This window comes from Olea europaea, unplaced genomic scaffold (assembly GCF_002742605.1).
Source record: "Olea europaea var. sylvestris unplaced genomic scaffold, O_europaea_v1 scaffold2211, whole genome shotgun sequence".
Lineage (NCBI taxonomy): Eukaryota > Viridiplantae > Streptophyta > Magnoliopsida > Lamiales > Oleaceae > Olea > Olea europaea.
In genome coordinates, this window is record NW_019240135.1 from 24,655 (window position 1) to 45,176 (window position 20,522).

The 20,522-nt window shown below is 29.7% G+C and overlaps 1 protein-coding gene across 1 annotated transcript; it reads right to left on the reverse strand.

The window, feature by feature from the left end:
* Nucleotides 1-12,460: 12,460 nt before the first annotated feature.
* On the reverse strand, nt 12,461-14,460 carry LOC111380837 (protein LURP-one-related 14-like). Its single transcript, XM_023004496.1, has 3 exons — nt 14,052-14,460; nt 12,787-13,008; nt 12,461-12,613 (listed from the first exon to the last, which is right to left on the reverse strand). The coding sequence occupies exons 1-3, from the start codon at nt 14,292-14,294 to the stop codon at nt 12,491-12,493; spliced, it is 588 nt and encodes a 195-aa protein (XP_022860264.1). The 5' UTR covers nt 14,295-14,460; the 3' UTR covers nt 12,461-12,490.
* Between the last annotated feature and the right edge of the window lie 6,062 nt (nt 14,461-20,522).

Consider the following 20,522-nt stretch of genomic DNA (forward strand, 5'->3'; position numbering starts at 1 on the left):
CCTCTCTTCAAATATTCAAATCATTAATCAGAGAATTTTTACAATTTTACAATTACAAGAAGGTCAACATCACTTGTATTTATCAAAATACAATTTGTAACGATTTCTTTATTTTAATACACGAAATTTCGTTGTACAGTAATATAATTAGCCTTCGAAAAATCATATGAAAAGCGATTTAAAAAATAAAAAATATTATGTAAAATTAGTGTCACTTTTAAATTAAAAAGTAACTTATACTGCCACTTTCTTTATTTGATAGATTAAATTATATCAGTTTTTTGTTGTATTAAATAGGAAAGTAATTCGATAAATGACAGAAATTTTAAAAAGTGACAAAAATTCAAATAAACGATAAACACTCACAAAAATGAGAAACATCAATTAAAAGCTGAGAATATATTTCAGGATGATTGATTTTTTCTACATGTCTTCTTTTTATGATTATATTCCACTTTATTTTAGGAGCACAACACTTTATAAGTTGGATCTGACAAAAATTCAAAAAATTGACAAATTTAAAAAATTGGCAAACACTCAATAAAATGAATTTAAGAAAAGTAATAGAAATTCAAAAAAGCGACAAACGCTCAAAAAAGAATGGAACACTAGTCAAAACCTTAGAATAAATATAGTGGTAATTGATTTTCTTCTACATCTTTTCTATTAATGATTATGTTTCACTTCTATTAATAAACCATAGACATAACTTTATTTTAGAAACACAACACACTATAAGTTGGGAGTGAACAAATTTAAAAAAAGAAAGTGACAAACATTAAGAAAAGTGAAAACATCAATCAAAATCTTAGAACACATTATTCTATAATTACTTAGCAACGGTTTCATGTTTTAAATTCGGACTTGAAATTCGCATTAATATCAAATTGTCATTGTCAAAAGTTACATTGCTTAAAAATTTTCGCAAGCTAAGCAATTTTGCTAGTACATTAAGATGCTTTTGATAAATAAATAGAAAGAAAATAAAAACATGCAAACATAGAATAGGCTTGTTGAATGCCTTGAAATTTCGTTTTAACCTCTTCCACATACTTCAAATTCCCCGTTGCAGCACAATGATCCGGGTACCATCTCTATAATGAGACAATGAATCGACCATAAATCTACATAGAAAAATGAATAACATAGATTTTGAAGATTATTTCTACATATTCCACGCATTTGATCATACATTCAGAATCCCCCCTTTTTTTTTTTTCCTAATAATACATTTTGGAATAGTGATTTGATGGAGAAAATGTGGTTATAAAATTAAAAAAAAAAGTTTTAGATTTACGTGTAATATTATTTTATTGAAAAATGTGTAATTAAAAATAAGATAGAAAATAATATATTTTGAAAATAATGGAAATCAAACAATGGCCCAGTAAAGCATTTATGTATTAGTAACGAAGTTTTTACAAGAAAACAGAGCATAGGATAACCAGGGCCTAAGATATATAAAATTCCAAATTCCAAAAAGAAGAATCAATCAAGAACACAAAGAGAACATTCTTGAAATCCCACTAAGATGCTTTTGATAAATAAATAGAAAGAAAATAAAAACATGCAAACATAGAATAGGCTTGTTGAATGCCTTGAAATTTCGTTTTAACCTCTTCCACGTACTTCAAATTCCCCGTTGCAGCACAATGATCCGGGTACCATCTGTATAATGAGACAATGAATCGACCATAAATCTACATAGAAAAATGAATAACATAGATTTTGAAGATTATTTCTACATATTCCACGCATTTGATCATACATTCAGAATCTTTTTTTTTTTTTTCCAATAATGCATTTTGGAATAGTGATTTGATGGATAAAATGTAATTATAAAATAAAGAAAAATTCTAGATTTACGTGTAATATTATTTTATTAAAAAATGTGTAATTGAAAATAAGATAGAAAAAATATATTTTAAAAATAATGGGAATCAAACAATGGCCCGATAAAGCATTTATGTATTAGTAATGAAGTTTTTACAAGAAACCAGGGCCTAAGATATATAAAATTCCAAATTCCAAAAAGAAGAATCAATCAAGAACACAAAGAGAACATTCTTGAAATCCCATGAAATCTACTACCCTCCCCTTATTTACATGAATTTCAAAAGGGTGGAATCTGAGCTCTGTTGCCGTTCATTCCTGTTTCAAACTCAGAATTACATAAAAATTATTGTTCTTGTTATCCTCAGCTGCCATTTTTCAAACCATCTCAGAACCAAGGGACTCTTATTATACCTTGGAATCCTCTTTTCAAGATCAGTCACCCAAAGTCTCAATGAAAGATATGGGAGTTTCCGGATTATCTAATTTTTTAAGATGTTGGGCCTAATTTGTACAAAAACAAGTATTTTTTTAAAAGACTCCTAAATTTGTGTCCTAAATTTTAGTGGGTGGTTGAATTTTATTAATTGTACTATAATTAAATCATTTTATCTAAATTTATTAACTTTGCAATAGAAATATTAACGTGGAAATTTATAATATAGATAATTGCAGTTGTGCCTCAAATTTTCAAAGCACATTTTTTGGGGTAAACAAAAGACATTGGGTTTGGAGCATCTAAATAAGTATGGACTTAACTATGTGTAGAGACTGATATATTAGAGTTGTATTTAATGATTGACAAAATATTTATGGATATATATAGAGTTATGGTCCTCAATTCATATGTGATTCTCATTCTATGTGTCATTCCATCAACACAAAAATATCAAAAGAAAAATATTGAATAGGAAGGTTCAAAACCCACAATAAAAAAAGAAAGTATTGAAACAATCAAGATTATGGAACAAGAAGACAAAGTCAAGAACAAGACTTCAAGAATCAAAAGAGGGAATATTTAAGATTAAAGATTAAGAAGCCAAACATGAAGAGATTGTAATTGATCTTCAAGATTCAAGATTTAGTTCCGGCATTAAAGAATTATTCCCAAAGAATTAAAGCATGTTTGGTGTTTGATAATTCTCTTGGTGATTTGATATGGAGAATATTGACTGTTGGGCTGTGATGCCAGGTCCAGTTCAATAGTTAAGCAATAATGAAAAATGGCCTTCGACTCAGATGGAAATAATACTTGCCCAATATTTCATTGAGACGGCCCACTACTCGAGCCCAATAATTAACCTACCATACTTGTCGCTTTGGACCGTTAGATTTACTTCAAATCAACGGCTGATGGTTTTGAGTATAAATAGCGTGTTTCTCTTAACCCTAAAGGTGATTCGTTTCATTTTTCTGTGTCTTGAGGTCTAGAATCTTCAAGAGTTTTCTGTCATCTTCCTTTCGTCTTCTCTGTGTGAGTCGATAGAAATTCTCCAAGTGAGAATTGAGTCTTGGTAATTTCTCTGTGTGAGTTAGGTCGTTGATCTATTGTTGTGTCCATTTTATGGTCCATTGAAGCGACTTCATACTTGTAGACTTGTTAGGGTTCTTAGGTTTTGCTCGGAGCCTCTATGATGATTCAGATAGGTACATGTGTCTGAGCCTAATCTGGTTGAAGTTTTGGTGTCTAGTGGTTTAGTTTGTACCAATATTCATGTGTAACATCCAAATCTGTAATTTTTGTCCATTGAGTTTGTAATAATAGTGGTATCAGAGCCTTTTTTTTTTTTACTTTTATTTGGGCTTTGATTGAAGATTGGACCTGGAAAATTATTTTCCAATGTTCGTCTTAGGATTGATTGAAATTTTGTGGAACCCTAGATCAAGATTTGTTTTGATCTGGGGCTTAGATTTACATATTTGTCTTGTTGCTGTTTAAATCTAAAAGTTCTTTGTGATTCAATGGATTGATCTGAAATAGTGACCCCAAACTTGAAATCTTTGGTGGATTGATCCTTGTGGTGGAACACCGAATCTTGGTTGTCGTAAAGGGGCTTTATATAACCCCTAACATTTGGTCTTCTTGGTGGTTAAATCCTAAGAACCAACCTCTGGTTTGCGACATTTTTACTCTCATAGAAATTCTATATATTAGGTTCTTGTTTGTTTCTTTTACGTGATACTGTTTTAAATTGTGAAGTAATCATTAATTTTTTTACTGTGACTTGCTGTATTAGATCATATAGTCTTCCTGATGTATTCAAAAATTAGACTTGACCTAAGAACATAATTCTCACGGAACCCTGGAGAATTTGATCATCTTGGGTGACTATTGGTGATAATTCTTTCATTCTTTAGACCACTTTATTTTTTGTGATCTAGCATCTCTCTTTTGTGAAGGTCAAAATCTCATTAGTGTTCAAAAGTTGATCAATTGTCTAGTTTTTTTAAATCTTTGAAATACTTTATGTTATTTCTTGATTAAAAATGATAAACACCTCTTTTGAACTTGGTGTTTTTGATGGAGAGGGAATTTTCTCATTTGGCAACAAAAAATGAAATGTCAAAAGTTTCCAAAGTAATAACACAAGAATATCTTGAAACTATGACAACTGATCAAAAGAATGAAACTAATGAACTTGCTTATACGCCTATTATCTTTGCATTTATTTGATCAAGTGTCGAGAAAAGTAGGAAAGCATGATGATGCTAAGATACCATGGAATGAATTAGAGAAACTTTATCTTGTTTAGTCTTTGCTTGATAAACTGTTTTCGTTAGAGAAATTCTTTAGCTTTAGGATTGATCCCTCTAAAGATTTAGAGGACAGTCTTAACACTTTTAATAAGTTAGTTCAAGATATTACTAATGCTGGTGATAAAGTTTTTGAAGCATATAAGGCTGTTGTATATTAAATGCCATCCCCGAAACATATAAAGAAGTAAAAGCTACAATAAAATATGGTAGAGATATCCTTAACCTTGATATAGTAATAAATTCTTTAAGGAGTAAGGAACTTGAACTTAAAATTTAAAGAAATAATACAGGACTAGAAAACTTGTTTGTTAGAGGTAGGACTTTAAGTATGCTCAATACTACTCACAAAGATTAGAGTAACCAAAGAACCAATCATAAGAAATTTAAAAGCAATGGTAGGTCTAAATATCTAAGACAAGAAATAAAAAATGCTATGGGTGTGGAAAGATAAGACACTTTATCAATTATTGTTATAAGAAGAAGATTAAACAAAAAGGTAAAGGTGTAGATAAGGGCAATGTAGTAAAACCTACTAGTGTTGATGTATATGCTGTGACTGAACAAATGTTTGACCCCAACACTGTAAATGCTGTTGATCAAGGAAAGTAGATCCAGGAATGGATCATTGACTTTGGTTGTACCTTCCATATGACCTCTAGAAAAAATTGGCTAGAAGTCTTTAAGAAAATTAGTGGAAGAGAGGTAGTTAGGGGGAACAACATAGCCTATAGGGTTGACGGGTTTGGGAAGATAATATTGAAATTAGAAAATGGATATATCTATACCTTTGAAAGGGTTAGATATGTTCCTGAACTTAACAGGAACCTAATTTCAATGGGAAACTTTGATGATATAGGCCTACAGAGTAAAATTGGTGATGGCTTCTTAAAGGTGATAAAAGGTTCCCTTGTTATCCTTAAGGGGATTAAAAGAAATGAAATTTATTTGGTTAAGGCCAATACAGTAGGTAATGATATTGCTGAATCTTCCAGTGCTAAGCTTGATGCTACTTTAAAGTGGCGAAAGAGACAAGGTCATGTAAGTGAAAAAAGCCTACAGATCCTTCACAAGAAGGGTGTGTTTGGAAAAGACCCTATAGCTAAAATGTCTTTTTGTGAAAATTGCACTTTAAGTAAGTAGCATAGACTGCACTCCAAAGCATATAACCACCTCCATCCTTAAATATATGCATTCTGACTTATGGGGGCCTTCATCTACTATTACTCAAGGGAGAAACAGATATTTTCTATCCTCGATTGATGATTACTCTAGAAATGTTTGGATTTACCTGTTGAAACAGAAATCTGAAACTTTTGAGAAGTTTAAAATCTGGGAAAACTTGATGAAAATTCAAACTAGGAAAAGGATCAAAGTGCTTAGAACTGATAATGGCCTAGAATTCTACAATAATGAGCTTGATTAGTTCTCTAATAGTACAGGAATTGAGAGACGTAGGACAACCCTTTATACCCCTCAGTAGAATGGAGTTGCTGAGAGGATTAATAGGATTGCTTATAAGCTCTGGCGTTCCTAAATTCCTATGAGGTGAAGTTTGATGACAGATTCATTTATTGTCAATAGAGCACCTTCAAGTGCTTTGGGTAATAAAACACCTGAGGAACAATAAACAGGCCGAATTCCCGATTATTCACACTAAAACATTTTTGGATGTGCAGCCTATTCCCATCAGAGTGTAAGCAAATTACAACCTAGGGCCTAGAAATGAGTTTTCTTGGGATACCCTGATGGGGTTAAAGGTTATAGGCTGTGGAATGGGGAACAAAAGGTTTTAAGATCATCACCAGTAGGGATGTTACCTTTGATGAGACAAATATGCCTTTTTTTAAAAACAATTAGTCAAATGGTCTGCCTAGTGTTGAAGAAATTGGTGGTACCAAGCTGCAGGTGAAAAAAGAAGCTAAAAATGCTTTTGACACTCAAGAGATTGAAGAAGGGAATGTACAGGAGAACTTAGGAAGTCAGCCTATAGAGTTGGGAAATTACCATTTAACTAGAGATGGAACTAGGAGAGAAATAAGAGAGCCCGTTAGGTATAAAGACTACCTTTCATTTTCTATTCTATCTTAACAAGACCTTGTCTTTAGAGAACTAAGTTCTTATAAAGAGGCCATAGGCAGCCAAAAATCTGAAAATTGGCAGGCTGCCATGGAAGATGAGATAGATTCCTTAATAAAGAAAAATAAAAATAAAACTTGGACTTTAGTTCCTAAACCTGCATGTAAGACACTCATTGATTGCAAGTGGATATTTTGTGTTAAGGAAGGAAACCATGAAATGACGCCTATAAGATTCAAGGCTATACTTATTGCAAAGGAGTTTACACAAAAGGAAGGCATAGATTATAATAAAATCTTCCCCCCTGTGGTTAAGTATACTATCATTAGAGTTATGCTTACTCTTGTAACACATTATGATTTTGAACTTGAACAAATAGATGTAAAAACTGTCTTATTGCATGGTAACCTAGATGAAGTGATTTATATGAAACAACTACTTGGTTTTGTTGATAAATCCAAACATGAACGTGTGTGTTTGCTAAAAAGATCTTTATATGGGTTAAAGCAATCTCCTAGACAGTGATACAGAAGATTTGATAATTTTGTATCTACTATTGATTTTATAAGAAGTCAATTTGATTATTTCCTTTATCTTAAAGAGGTGAAGAAAGTACTATTATTGCTTTATATTTCTTTATGTGGATGATAAGTTGTTGTTAGGGCAAAATATGTATGTTGTTAATGAGATAAAAAGGTCTTTTAAGTGCTGAATTTGAAATGAAAGATCTAGGTCATGCTAAAGTATTCTAGGGATGGAAATAACAAGAAACAGAAGCAACAGGTTATTGAGTCTAAAACAAACTACTTATGTTGAGAAAATGTTGACTAGATTTGTCATGCATAATGCTAAACCTGTTATCCTTCCCTTAGCTAGCCATTTTAAACTAAGTAAAGAACAATGTCTTGTTGATGAATCTGATATTGAACAAATGGAAAGAGTTCCCTATGCTAATGATGTAAGATCAGTTATGTACACTATGGTTTGCACAAGGCCTAATGTAGCCCATTCCATTAGTACTCTTAGCAGATACATGGCTAACCCAAGACCAGAATATTAGGTTGCTTTAAACTTTAAAATGGTTGTTGAGATACTTGAAAGTATCTTCACATTTAGATTTATCCTTTAGTGCCTGTAATGAGAGTGTAGTACTTAAGGGTTTTGTTGACTCTGACTTTTTTGAAAATAGGGATAATAGGAAATCCACTACAGCATATATGTTTACTTTATGTGGAACACGTATTAGTTAGAAGTCCTAATTCCAACTAGTTGTAGCCTTGCCTACAATCGAGGCTGAATATGTGGCTGCAATTAAGCCAATTAAGGAAGCTTTATGGTTTAAGGGTTTGCTATTTGACGTTTGATTACACCCAAAGTTTAACACGGTAATTATAGTATAGCCTTGGGGGTGTCGATTCCACAGGGAGATAGGAAATGCTCAAAGGATCAAAAGCTTGGCGGTTACAGGAATTATGTGAAACTAGTTTATAAATTTGGAATAAAATTTAAATATCAACATGTGAAATTAATGAAGCATTGAAATTCTCTCAATTGAATTGAATCGATCAACATCAACAATTCATGTATTATTACTCAATTAGAGGTTTTCACCCCAACTCTCTAATCGGAATATTTAACAGTAAAGATCACTTTAGTTCCAGTTGTAATTTTAAGATTTAGACTTTCTAACACATTTTCACAATTGTTACTGGAGTAAGATCAAAAGTAATCATTTACTTCAAGCATAAGATTATAAATAACCCACCAATAACATGAATGAAATTGCAATTCAATAAATATTTCGATCAAACAATAGAAAAAATATGATTGAATCTATGAAAGATCCAATAAAAATTAAATCAATTTCAAAATCAATTTATAAGGAGAAAGTCTAAAATTTAGAATTTTTTGACAATAAAATATCAAATTAAATGAGCAATTGATGTGATTTTCTCAAATCCAATGAGTTCATTCCAAGTTTCACCAAGGGTTTTAGTTCTTCATAGAACTCTTGAGCCAAAAACCAAAGAAAATTGAAGTGAGGATGAAAAGAGGCATTCTCTATCCAGTCTAGGGCTTAAAACCGCGAGCCAAACTAAATTTTCGGTTAGAGTATTCTGTGTGACTATTTTTAGTATTTTGACCATAACTTTATCTTCCGATGTCCAATTAAAGAAATTCAAAGTGAGTGGAAAGCTAACACAAAGGGCTACAATTTTTCTAGAAATAGCTTTTTCCAAATTCTGACATTTACTGGGTCAAAAGTGGACTTAAATCGCTAGCTGAAAATTTAAAAAAAATCTTTATGCGGTTGGAATTTGATTTGCGAATATGTTATGATCATATTTAACTTCTTTTGACTTCTAATTATACCCAATGGACTCCTAGCTTTCTTGAATCATCATTCCATCGTCCGTCTCATCTTTAGATTATTTGCAACTTGGTCCCTAAACTTTCACTTTCTTCCATTTTGGTCATTTTTCGCTCTTTTCTTCTAAATTTCAACTTTTCTACCAAAATGCAACCTGAATCAAATTATAAGTATAATGAGTGTATTTTTGGTATCAAATAATCACACCAATGCAATAATTAAGAGGAGAAAATATTATATTTTACATTCTTATCAACATTAATGAATTCTGTAGTCTTGTTGTCACTCAAAGTATTATTCACTTGTGAAAAAAATCCGATTTATCGTAAACAAACCAAACATATCGATGTTAAGTTGCATTTTATTGTGCATTTCTATGAAAATTTTGATACTCGAGAAAATTGCTATTGAGTTTAATCTAGCTGATATGGGGACTAAGGTATTACCTCTAAACAAGTTTAAGTCTTGTTTACAAATCTGAACATTGATAGTGTTAATTTGATTTTGTGTAGGCAATGGACTTGATACCAATTGGAAATGCTAGGAAGCCTATGCTCCAAGAGAATAAACTATAGAATGTACTTTACAGGCTTTTTGTTTGACCACTGGTATCAAGGTGAAGATTTGTTGGGTTGTGATGCTAGGTCTAATCCAATAGTTAGGCAATGATGAAAAATGGCCTTCGACCCAAATGGAAATGATACTTGCCCAATGTCATTGAAATGACCCAAAAAAAGCCCACTATGCTTGTTGCTCTGAACCGTTGGATTTACTTCAGATCAACGGTTGATGGTTTTGAGTATAAATAGGGTGTTTCTTATAACCCTAAAGGCAATTTGTTTCATTTTCTCATGTTTTGAGGTCTAGAATTTTCGAGGGTTTTCTATCATCTTCCTTTTGTCTTCTCTATGTGAGTTGATAGAAATTCTCTGAGTGAGAATCGAGTTTAAGTAATTTCTTTGTGTGAGTTAGGTCGTTAATATGCTGTTGTATCCATTTTATGGTCCATTGAATAGACTTCATGCTTGTGGATTTGTGAGGGTTTTGGGTTTTGCTCGGAGCCTCTGTGATGATTCAAATAGGTACAAGTGTTTGAGGCTAATCTGGTTGAAGTCTTGGTGTCTAGTGGTTTAGTTTGTACCAATATTCAAGTGTAATATCTAGATCTGTAATTTTTCTCCATTGAGCTTGTAATAATATTGACAATAAAGTAATTAGGTTTTCAAGTTCCTGAAATTTAAAGTTCTACAAAATTTTAACACCCCATAGAAGTGCGTATTATTTCAAATCTGAAATCAAATTAAGGAGATGGTGTTGGGATGGTGGCGAGGATGATTGTGGCAGAGAAGTGCTGAATGCATTGGGCTTGTAGGTGGTAGAAAGTGGTTGGAATAGGAGAAGATGGTGATGGTGCGAGAATAGGTGGTGATTCACATTAGTGATGGGTAGTTGGCGATAGATTAGATATTTAGGCGGTGGTGATGCTTAGTGGTGACTTGTGCTGATGGTGGAAATTGTTTACAAATGAGGATGAGAAGAAGGTGGTGGTGGCATCGACGGAGCTATATAATGGTTTAGGGTTGGTAATGGGGCGGGGCCTGGCATTTTCTCGCCTCGTACTTGCCCTGTTACCCATTGAAGACGGGACGAGGTGGGATGATTGCCTCATTTTCATATCCGTTTCATTTTTTTATGGTTTTTGACAATTCATTTTATCGCTCCTATTCATTCAAGCGAGACAATAATATAGTTATTAAATTTTTAATTAATTAATTTTTAAAAGTTAAATTATTCGAATATATCTAGTAAATTAAGGTTTTTATTATGGATTATATTTCTTAGATAATTTTAGTTGTCATCTTCTATTAGAATTAATGAAATTTCGTAAAATTTTTTCATTTAAAGTATTGAATTCTTTATAAAAAAAAAAAAAAAGGGCTAGGGTGAGGGCGATGGAGGAAGGGAGGGCGAGGCGAGGCCCCCTGTTATCGGTACCCCAGTACTCGACCCAATTAACCTATTAAGCGGGTAATCCCTACCTCGTTCGGGGCGCGCCATATGGACATCGGGTTTGATGGGTATTTTTGTCATTCCTAATGATATATAGACAAGGAAAAGTTTTCGCCCCTCAATAAATCCATTGCTCAATAATTTTATATGTGGGGATGCTAGTCAAACCCCTAACTAGATATAGATTGTCTTTGTTAAAATAATAATAATAATAATAAATAAATAAATAATAACAACTTAGTCCATAGTAGGGATTTAATTGGAGCATTGGGGTGATTTTTATTGATGTAAATGTACGAGAGCAAGTGCAGGATGAATGATTTTAAATCAAACTCATCAGGTGTAGGATGGACGATTTTAAAACAAGCTCATTATCCATTAGATAGAGAAACTCACTAAGATTTTGGGATGATTAGAATGTCTCTAATTGAGTAATTGTTTATAAGAGGAGGAATGTGATATAATTATTGGTAATATTACTTAGAAGGTTGGCCCCATAGAGAAAATTTAATTAATTTCTAAAACTTTGCCAGATTCCTAGTTGCTATTTCATTTGTGAAAAGTGATAATATGCCACGTAACCTATGGGTATGTTTTGAGCTTCATGTAGAAGAGCTTTTAGATAAGCTACCTTAATTTTTTTTTCGAAAACTAACTTTTGGAAAAACTTTCAATAAAGAAATACTTTTAAAAGAAATCTCATTAAACCAACTTTCTCTAAAAGCTTTTCTAACTAAAAGTATTTTGATAAAATTAGCTGAAAGAGTTTATAGGCAACTTTTGAGTCTCAAAACTCCTTTTGACTTTTCAAACGTTATACCAAGCGGACCATAAAGCATCCAACAAACAAAAATGCCCTCTCCATCCCCACACAAAAAATTCTACAAAGTAAAACCATTAAACGAATGTTTTCCTTCACTTTAGTAGGTTCATTGTTACATCTACTAAAATAGCAAAAACAGATAAGACCCCTAAGAACCATAAGAGCGCTGATCAATTTGGGCTAACCTTCTTGCACAATTTAAGTAATTTATAAATACTACGAGGATTATAGTCATGAATTACATGAAAAATATTTTCTAAAAGTTCCACACACTTGTTATCCAAACAAGTCAAATTGACTTCAAATCAATCGAATTTGACCTCTAATTTTCTCTCCAAATCAAGTCTTCTTTAATGCATTACCAAATAACTCACATCTTAACTTCTTTAATGCTGCCATGGCAGGTAAGAAAGCGGGCACGGTAATCGGAATGCGACGGAGAGGTTGCAACACAGGGGAGGAGGTATGGGTAGGGATGGGATGCGAAGGGTGGAAGTGGACTGGTTGTTAAGTCCGGACGATGAAAATGATGACACAATAGGGTTATTCAAGATTTTTGAAAAAAATAATAATAATATCACCAGTGTATATTAATTTTTTAAAATATTAGCAATATATAATCAAGAATCAATTTCATTAAGTATTACAAGTAAAGACACAATGAATGCATAATCAACCCCAGGATAAACTCTTGCTTCAAACTTTTCTTTGCCTAAGCTTCCCAAATTGAACCTCTGCTTTACCTACATCATAGATAAACACGAGTCATGAGTATGGGATTTGAACTCTATAGACATGTTCGATAAACAATACTAGATGGCTGCAGAAATAAGATTTTCGCTTCTTATTTCTTTATACGTTCCTAGTCAAGTACACTCTATCAAACAAACTATATATTCTTAAACTGAAGTCATACCTCTGCTATCAAAGTGTCTCCTTTGTAAACTTTGAAAGACTGAGAAACATAACTTCCAACAACACAGAAATCACAGATTTCTCCGGTTAGACTGGTTGCTAGAAATACACTAAGTTGTGTTTTGAACTGTAATGACTGTGATTGTTCCACAGTATAGAGAAGATTGCTTTCTTCTGAGCCCACCCCGCGATGAACTGTCCATCGTTGGCGCCAAGCAACCTCCTGGAACATGTTCAAGAAAATCTCAGATTTTGAGGTATGAAAAAATATCTTATGTATTACATATGTAGCAATTGATAAAATTTGACTAGCTCGAATGTTGAAGAAAACTTTCGATTTTATTGATAATGTTCAAACTCAAAGTGGAACGTGTGAACACCACCCGAACATCCAAGCTCGAAGATACAAGTAAAGGCTTCTTATTTTTTGTCTATAAATATCCAAATTTTGATACCATAGGACTTTTGTCCTTCCATTTCTTGGTTCCGAACTGTTATTTCAATTCTTCAACTACACAACAACAAGGTGATGGGGTCTACAGACCCCCATTTATACCACCAACAAGACAAAAATTTTGCATATCGAATTCGAAGTGTCATGCTATTATTACTTGATATTCATCTCTATATGTACATATATTATATACATAAGTCATTTTACTTCGTCCATTTTCGATAAGAACTCAGAAGGTAAGTTTCATTCAAATGAATTTGAAAATTTTGAGCATACTTGTTCCTTCATATTTGATCTCCTGCCGACCCTAAGCAAATAAAAACTTCTCATTGCTAATGTAACAAGAGAACCTTACTTATGATTCACTGCAATAATCATACATTCATAGAACCATACTTACGGTTCTCTTACCACATAGCAGTGGGAGGCAAGAGATCAATTCTACTTGTTCCTTTGTTAGGCACCCAACTAAACGTGTCCTAAAATCATATGACAATATGCTTGGAAAAACTCATTTTCTTCTCATTAAAGCCAACAAAATGTCAGATTAGTGTAACATAAGTCCTAGATTCAATCCAACAGATCTTGTCGTGATCATTCAAAAAAACTGTTATTGTGCAACATATATGTTCCAAAATGGGAAAGTGAAAAACTTAATAGACCAATCGTGTGTTCTTTTGATTCATTTTCAAGGGATACTCGAATGAAACCTCTAGATAAAGAGCAAAGTTACAGTCTTATTTTCCCATTCATCATCAACAATAATTTAATTCAAAGATGAAAAGGAAGCTCACAATATATCAGAAGTTCACCTTTTGGCGGATTGTCAAAAGAGGAGAGGATATTGAATCATACATAAGTCTCTTCTTCCTGAATTGCCACATGGAACCCTTAACTTGCAGCAAGAGAGTTCCATTGCCGTCTACCACGTCGATTTTTGTGTTAGAGAATCCACTTTTTTTCTTCACAATCAGGTCAACAAGATAAGGGAAACAAAAACCTTCCCCAACAACACCGATTGTAGGAACGAACCGCGTTACCTCAGGTTGAAACATTGATGGTTCGACTCGAAAAACTTAGCTTAGTACTAGTTTAAACATACCCTCTTTGTGCCCCCAACTGAAAAGATTCACGTCCCTGAAGATGGTGTTGATATTTTCTCGCTTCTTAAAAGTTTCTTGGAGAGATGGGGGAAATACATGGAACCTAAGCAAAGAGCCATTTTTTCAAACTCGTCTTTGACCAATTTATCAAATGAAAATACCTTAAATACCCTTCTTTTTTATTATTGCATAACAAGTTACTATAATATAGAAATCTTCCATTTTAATCCTTAAAATTTTACTTGAATTTTGATAGATTTATTGTTTATAGATTTATTTAATTTTTGTTCGCTTAAAGTAGCACCCCCTATTTGGTTAGTAGTTCTTCAACCATATTTTTTATTAAAAGATTTAATTTATGTTGTCAATATTTTATTCTTACATTTATGATTTTTTCTATTTTGTAATATTAATTTATTGCTATCATTTCTTTTTCTCAAATTCTATCTAAAACTTCTCATTTTCCTATTTTTAAATCTAAAGATAATTTTTATAACTTTCTAAATTTATTGTTATCAATAGTAACTTTTAATCCATATTATTCTATTTATTCATATTCTTGTATATTTATATTATTATCTTCTATTTATATTTCCTTATTCAGATTCCGACTCATCTGTTTCACTTATATGTACTTTTTGATTATAATATTCTTCAATATTTGATATTTCACTCAATTCATCTTTTATCTCTAAGTATTATTTTTACAATATTTTAACTTTCTTTTTATTACAATCAGGGCATATATGATATATTTCCCCACAATTCCAACATTTACATTGACTTTTATTTTTCTTATAATTTTTATTCTTCTGTTGACCATATGAGATATTTTTTTCTTTTGCAATATCTTCTTTTAAGTTTTATATATTTTTTATTAAAATCTCTAATTTTTTTAAACTTTTCATTTTTATATTTTCTTTTGTTAACCCTTCTTTCAGGATGACATCCCCATTGTATATGATTTTTCATATCTTCACAATATATTCTAGTTAATTTTTCTGATTTTTCAATAATTTTCTTTATTGATATATATATTCAAGTCTTTCAAATAAAAATTTTATTATTGAATTTAAAGTTCTAGATATTCCAATATAATCTTTCACATATTTTTCAAATTCTATTTTAAAATATATTCCTCATGAACCTAGTAACTTATTAAAGTATATGTCTTGGCATACTTCTTTATTTTCATTACTATATAACTGAACATAATAATAATTTTTAAATTCATAAGTATATTTTTTTAATTTTACACATATCACATATTGTTAAATTTATTAATTTAATCATAGCATTGTCTTTTTTTTTCTTATTGCTTCTCCTTCAGCATTTCTTATTCAATTTTCTCCTAAAAATTCATTTGAGATATATTCTACTAACCTTTCTATACCTTGTCTATCTGATTTTATTATCTCTGTTTGCACATTTCTTTTTATTAATATTTTTGTATCATTACTTATTTCTTTCTACCAATTGCTAACATCTCCTTCAAATAATGCTATTAAGAAATATATTCTTCTTTCAGTACTTTCCCGTGTGTCATCTTTATTATATAAAAAGAATAATATCATTGAATCTGTCCAAGTTAATAAGACTTTTTTGGTGTCTATTTTACAATTTAAACCTAATTTTGTTCCTCCATGGTTAATAGGTTTATCATAATTATCATTTAATTCAAACACGTCTCTATATTTATTTCCTTTAAGTGGTTGTCTATAATTTACTTTATCATAAAATTGTCTATATGATTTATTATATATAAGTACATAACTTTTATCTGAATCTTGTAATTCTTGTTTAGAAGTTCCTATTGAATTAGGTCCTCCTCCAATATTCATTAAAGCTTGGTATTCATTTATATCATCTAAATTTAAGTGATCAAAATTTTCTATTAGTAAATCTAATTCTTCATTCGTCTTTATCTTTTACTTTTAATTTTCCTAATATTTTTTTCTCTAAATCATTCTTCTTCTTCTAATATTCTAGGTAATATATTCTTTCCAAATTCATCATCCATACTTCCTGTTTCTATTACTATATTCTCTTTTTCAATATGTTTCTTTCCTATTCGGGTCATTTTTTTTCTATTAATTTTTTTTATCTATTTTCTTTTCTTTATTTTTGTTATTTTCTTTTATTTCTCTCTAATTTCAATTTTTAATATATTTATGTCGTTTCTTAGTTTTTTTACTTCATTTATTAAATCTTGTACATCATTTATTAACATTTTTATTAATGACTTTAATTCTTCCATGTATTCACTTATTGACATATTAGATCTTTCTAATAATCTTTCTAACGTATAAGTTAATTTGCATCTCTTATCTTCTTTTTTATCTATTATTATTCCAAATCTTCTATTAGCTATATCTGTATTTACTAATTCTTCTTTTATTATATTAAAATATTTACTTTCAAGTCTTAATCTTTCACATTTTAATTTTATTAATTGTCTTTTATTTGATATTTTTATTCCTTCTGGTATTAATATTATATCTTGTATTTTTTCTTATATTTTTTCCATTTTTATAAGTAATTTATTCAATTTTAAATGTGTATTATTACTTGCACTCACACTTTTCTTTGTAATATAAATTACTTTTAATTTATTATGAATAGGTTTTAAAATTATATAACTTCCCCTTTCTTCTTCTAAATGCCAATAATTATTTGTTTTTCTTATTTTAATTTCCATGATCTCTATGACTCTGATACTAAATAGGGGGTACTACTTTTAATTTCTTTTTTTTTTAATTTAGATTTAAAAATAGGAAAATAGGAAGTCTTAGAAAGAATTTGGAAAAGAGAAATGATAGCAATAAATAAATATCACAAGATAGAAAAAATCATATATGTAAGAACAACATATGGACAACATAAATTAAATCTTTTAACAAAAAATATGGTTGAAGAACTACTAACAAAGGTCAGTAAAAAATATAATGAAAAAATTCAATATATTTATTTAGCAAAAATACAAATAATGTTTAAATCATTATTTAGGGAAGGGATATATTCACTCTTAACTATAACCTTACATGATGGAAGAATAATAAATTTAAAAGATAGTCATTTAGGAACAATAGAAGGAAATTTAGTATATCAAAAAATAATGTTTACATGCTACCAAAAATATTGTGTATCATTGAAAGATAGAAACTTTAATAAAGTTTTAGGATTGCATTTTAAGCTACATAGAGATGATATTATCCAACCAGGTGATCAAATTATGACTATAAAGTATAGAGCTTTATACACATTTACCAATTTTAATTATGTGAATATTTATTCAAATAAACCATATATTGAAATACTTAAAGAATGTAAGAATAGAGCAAAATAATAGAACCAAATAAACAAATAAGTTTAATTCCAAAAGAATAAGAATTTAGTATAACAAGAAATAAACCTGAAATAACAGAATTAAATGAAAGAGAATGTTATAATAATATAGCATTTAAGGATGGAAAATTAGTTAAAAGATCAAAAAGTCTTAGAATACCTAACAAAAACCAATCAGAAAAATTTAGTAAAATAAAAGAGATAAAACTTTACAGAAATGCTGGGAATATGAAAATAGAAGGAAAATATTATAATAGAAGAGAATATATAAATGGACCAAATACATTAATAGATACAGGAGCTAGTGAATGTCGTATAGCTTCAATCAGAAATAAATGATTTATAACTCATAAAACTAATCCCTATAGATATGTAAATTTTGATGGACAAATACATATTTTAGAATTAGAGGTTAAAGTACCAATAAAAATATGAGGAATAAATCTTTTAGTATCATGTTATATAGATAAGAGTTTGATGGACATAAATTCTCATATACTTCTAGGAATGAGTTTTCTAAATGAATTAGAAGATTATAGTATAAAAAGAGAAGAATTATACATAGTACATAATGGACAAACTATATCATGTAAAAAGAACTAATAGAACAATCAGATAAGTTTTCCATTAGCTGTATATGTACAAGTTACTATTGTATAAACAAACATAACAACTTGTACTTTAATAAATACAGAAAGTGATATAACAATATTTAAAAGTTTTCTGATAAAATCATGGAATAATAATCGTAATATAAAAATAACTGGAGTCACAGGAGAAAGCACTCAAATAATTAATAGTGCCAATAAAGTTAATATAATTCTTGGAAGTAAACAAGTTACAATAAATAAAATATATAAATATGATAAATTAGAATGTGATATATTATTAGGAAATGATTTTATACAAAAATTTCAATATTATAAACAAAATAATTATATGGTAATGATACAAACATCTTGCTTACACTTATTAAAAATTTCAAGAGAATTTATACCTTATAGAGTTCGGCCAGCTTAGTGTGGTGATAAATGGGAGAAAAAATCAATAATATTTAATTAAATAAAAAATAAAAGAATATTATATAAAAAAAGTACTAAAAACGGGAATAGAAATAAGTATAGAAAAAATTATTGAATAATTAAAAAAAGTTTATGGAGAAAATCTATTATTATTTTGGAAACCACGTCACCCTAAAAGACAAAAATAGAATTAACAGAAAATGTTATAATAAGAGTTATACCAATAATGTATACTAGAAAAGATACACACGAATTCAAAAATTAGATAAAAGAATTGTTAAAATAGAAACTTATTAGACCAAGTAACGGACCTCATAGAGTTCAGCCTTTATGGTTATGAAACATTTTGAATATGTAATAGGAAAAGCTAGAATGATTATAAATTATAAAGAATAAATAAATATACTAAATTTAATGGATATTTTTTTACCAAATAAAGAAGTTTTAATAAACCTTGTAAAAGGAAAACAATATTATTCTAAATTTGATTGTAAATCAAGATTTTGGTAAATAAAAATAGAAAAATACAGTATACAATATACTGCATTTAGTACACCCCAAGAAAAATATGAATGGTTAGTAATGCTATTTGGATTAAAAATACACCACAAATATATATAAAAAAAATGGATAATATATTTTAAAAAGTTTAATGAATTTCTAATTGTTTATATAGATAATATACTAATATGTTGTAATAGTAAAGAAGAATATAGAAATCATTTAATCCAATTCATAAATGAATGTAAAAAAGAAGGAATTGTACTTTTCTAAAAAGAAATCTATAATAGAAAAATAAGAGATAGATTTTATTCGATTATCAATAGATAAAAGAGGAATAAAACTGCAGACTCATATATCTAAGAAGATAGAAAGTTTTCCAAATAAATTAGCATCTAAAGAACAAATACAAAAAATTTTGGGATGTATAAATTATGCTGAAATATTTGTTGAGAATCTTTCTAAGAAAAGACATAAAATACAAATTTTACTTAGAAAAACAAATATCAAATGATGGGATTAATAACATACAGAAATAGTTAAATCATTAAAAAAAGAATGTAAAAATTTAACAAAATTTAGATTACCAGATGAAAAAGATAATTTGATTGTTAACACTGATGCCTCAGATAAATATTGGGCAACAATATTAAAAACAGATTTAAATGAGATTTGTAGATATTCAAGTGGAACTTTTAATCAATCAGAAATAAATTATACCACTCTTGAGAAAGAATTACTAGCAACTATTAGAAGAATAAAAAAGTTTTCATTATTCTTATTATCCAAAAAAATTTACTGTTCAAACTGATAATTCTCAAGTTGCAGGATTAGTCAAGAATAAACTACCATCAGAACCTCAATACAGAAGGCTTCATAGATGGCAAGCTTATTTAACATTTTATAATTTTGATATAGTTCATATTAAAGGAGTTAATAATTTTCTTGCAGATTTTCTCAGTAGAAACATGGAATTTGCTGATCGATAAAGCCAGGGTCATGTAATTATACCAATCTATCCTACATATACAAAAAAGGATAGATTTTCTTAAAGAAAAATCTGAAGACATAAATACTAGAGTAACACAGATCTCAGAGATGTTCAACTCAAATATAAAAATATTGTTGAATATCACTATTGAGTATCATAAAGAGGCCATAGAACTCAAAAATCAAGTTGATACTATTGCAGCACAACTGAAAGATATACTATCTGAGGCAGATATACCATAGAGTTCAGAAATGAGTTTTTCAAATCAATACCAAACAGGGGCAGCTCGAAGTAGCAGTGGACCCAAACGTAACATCATAC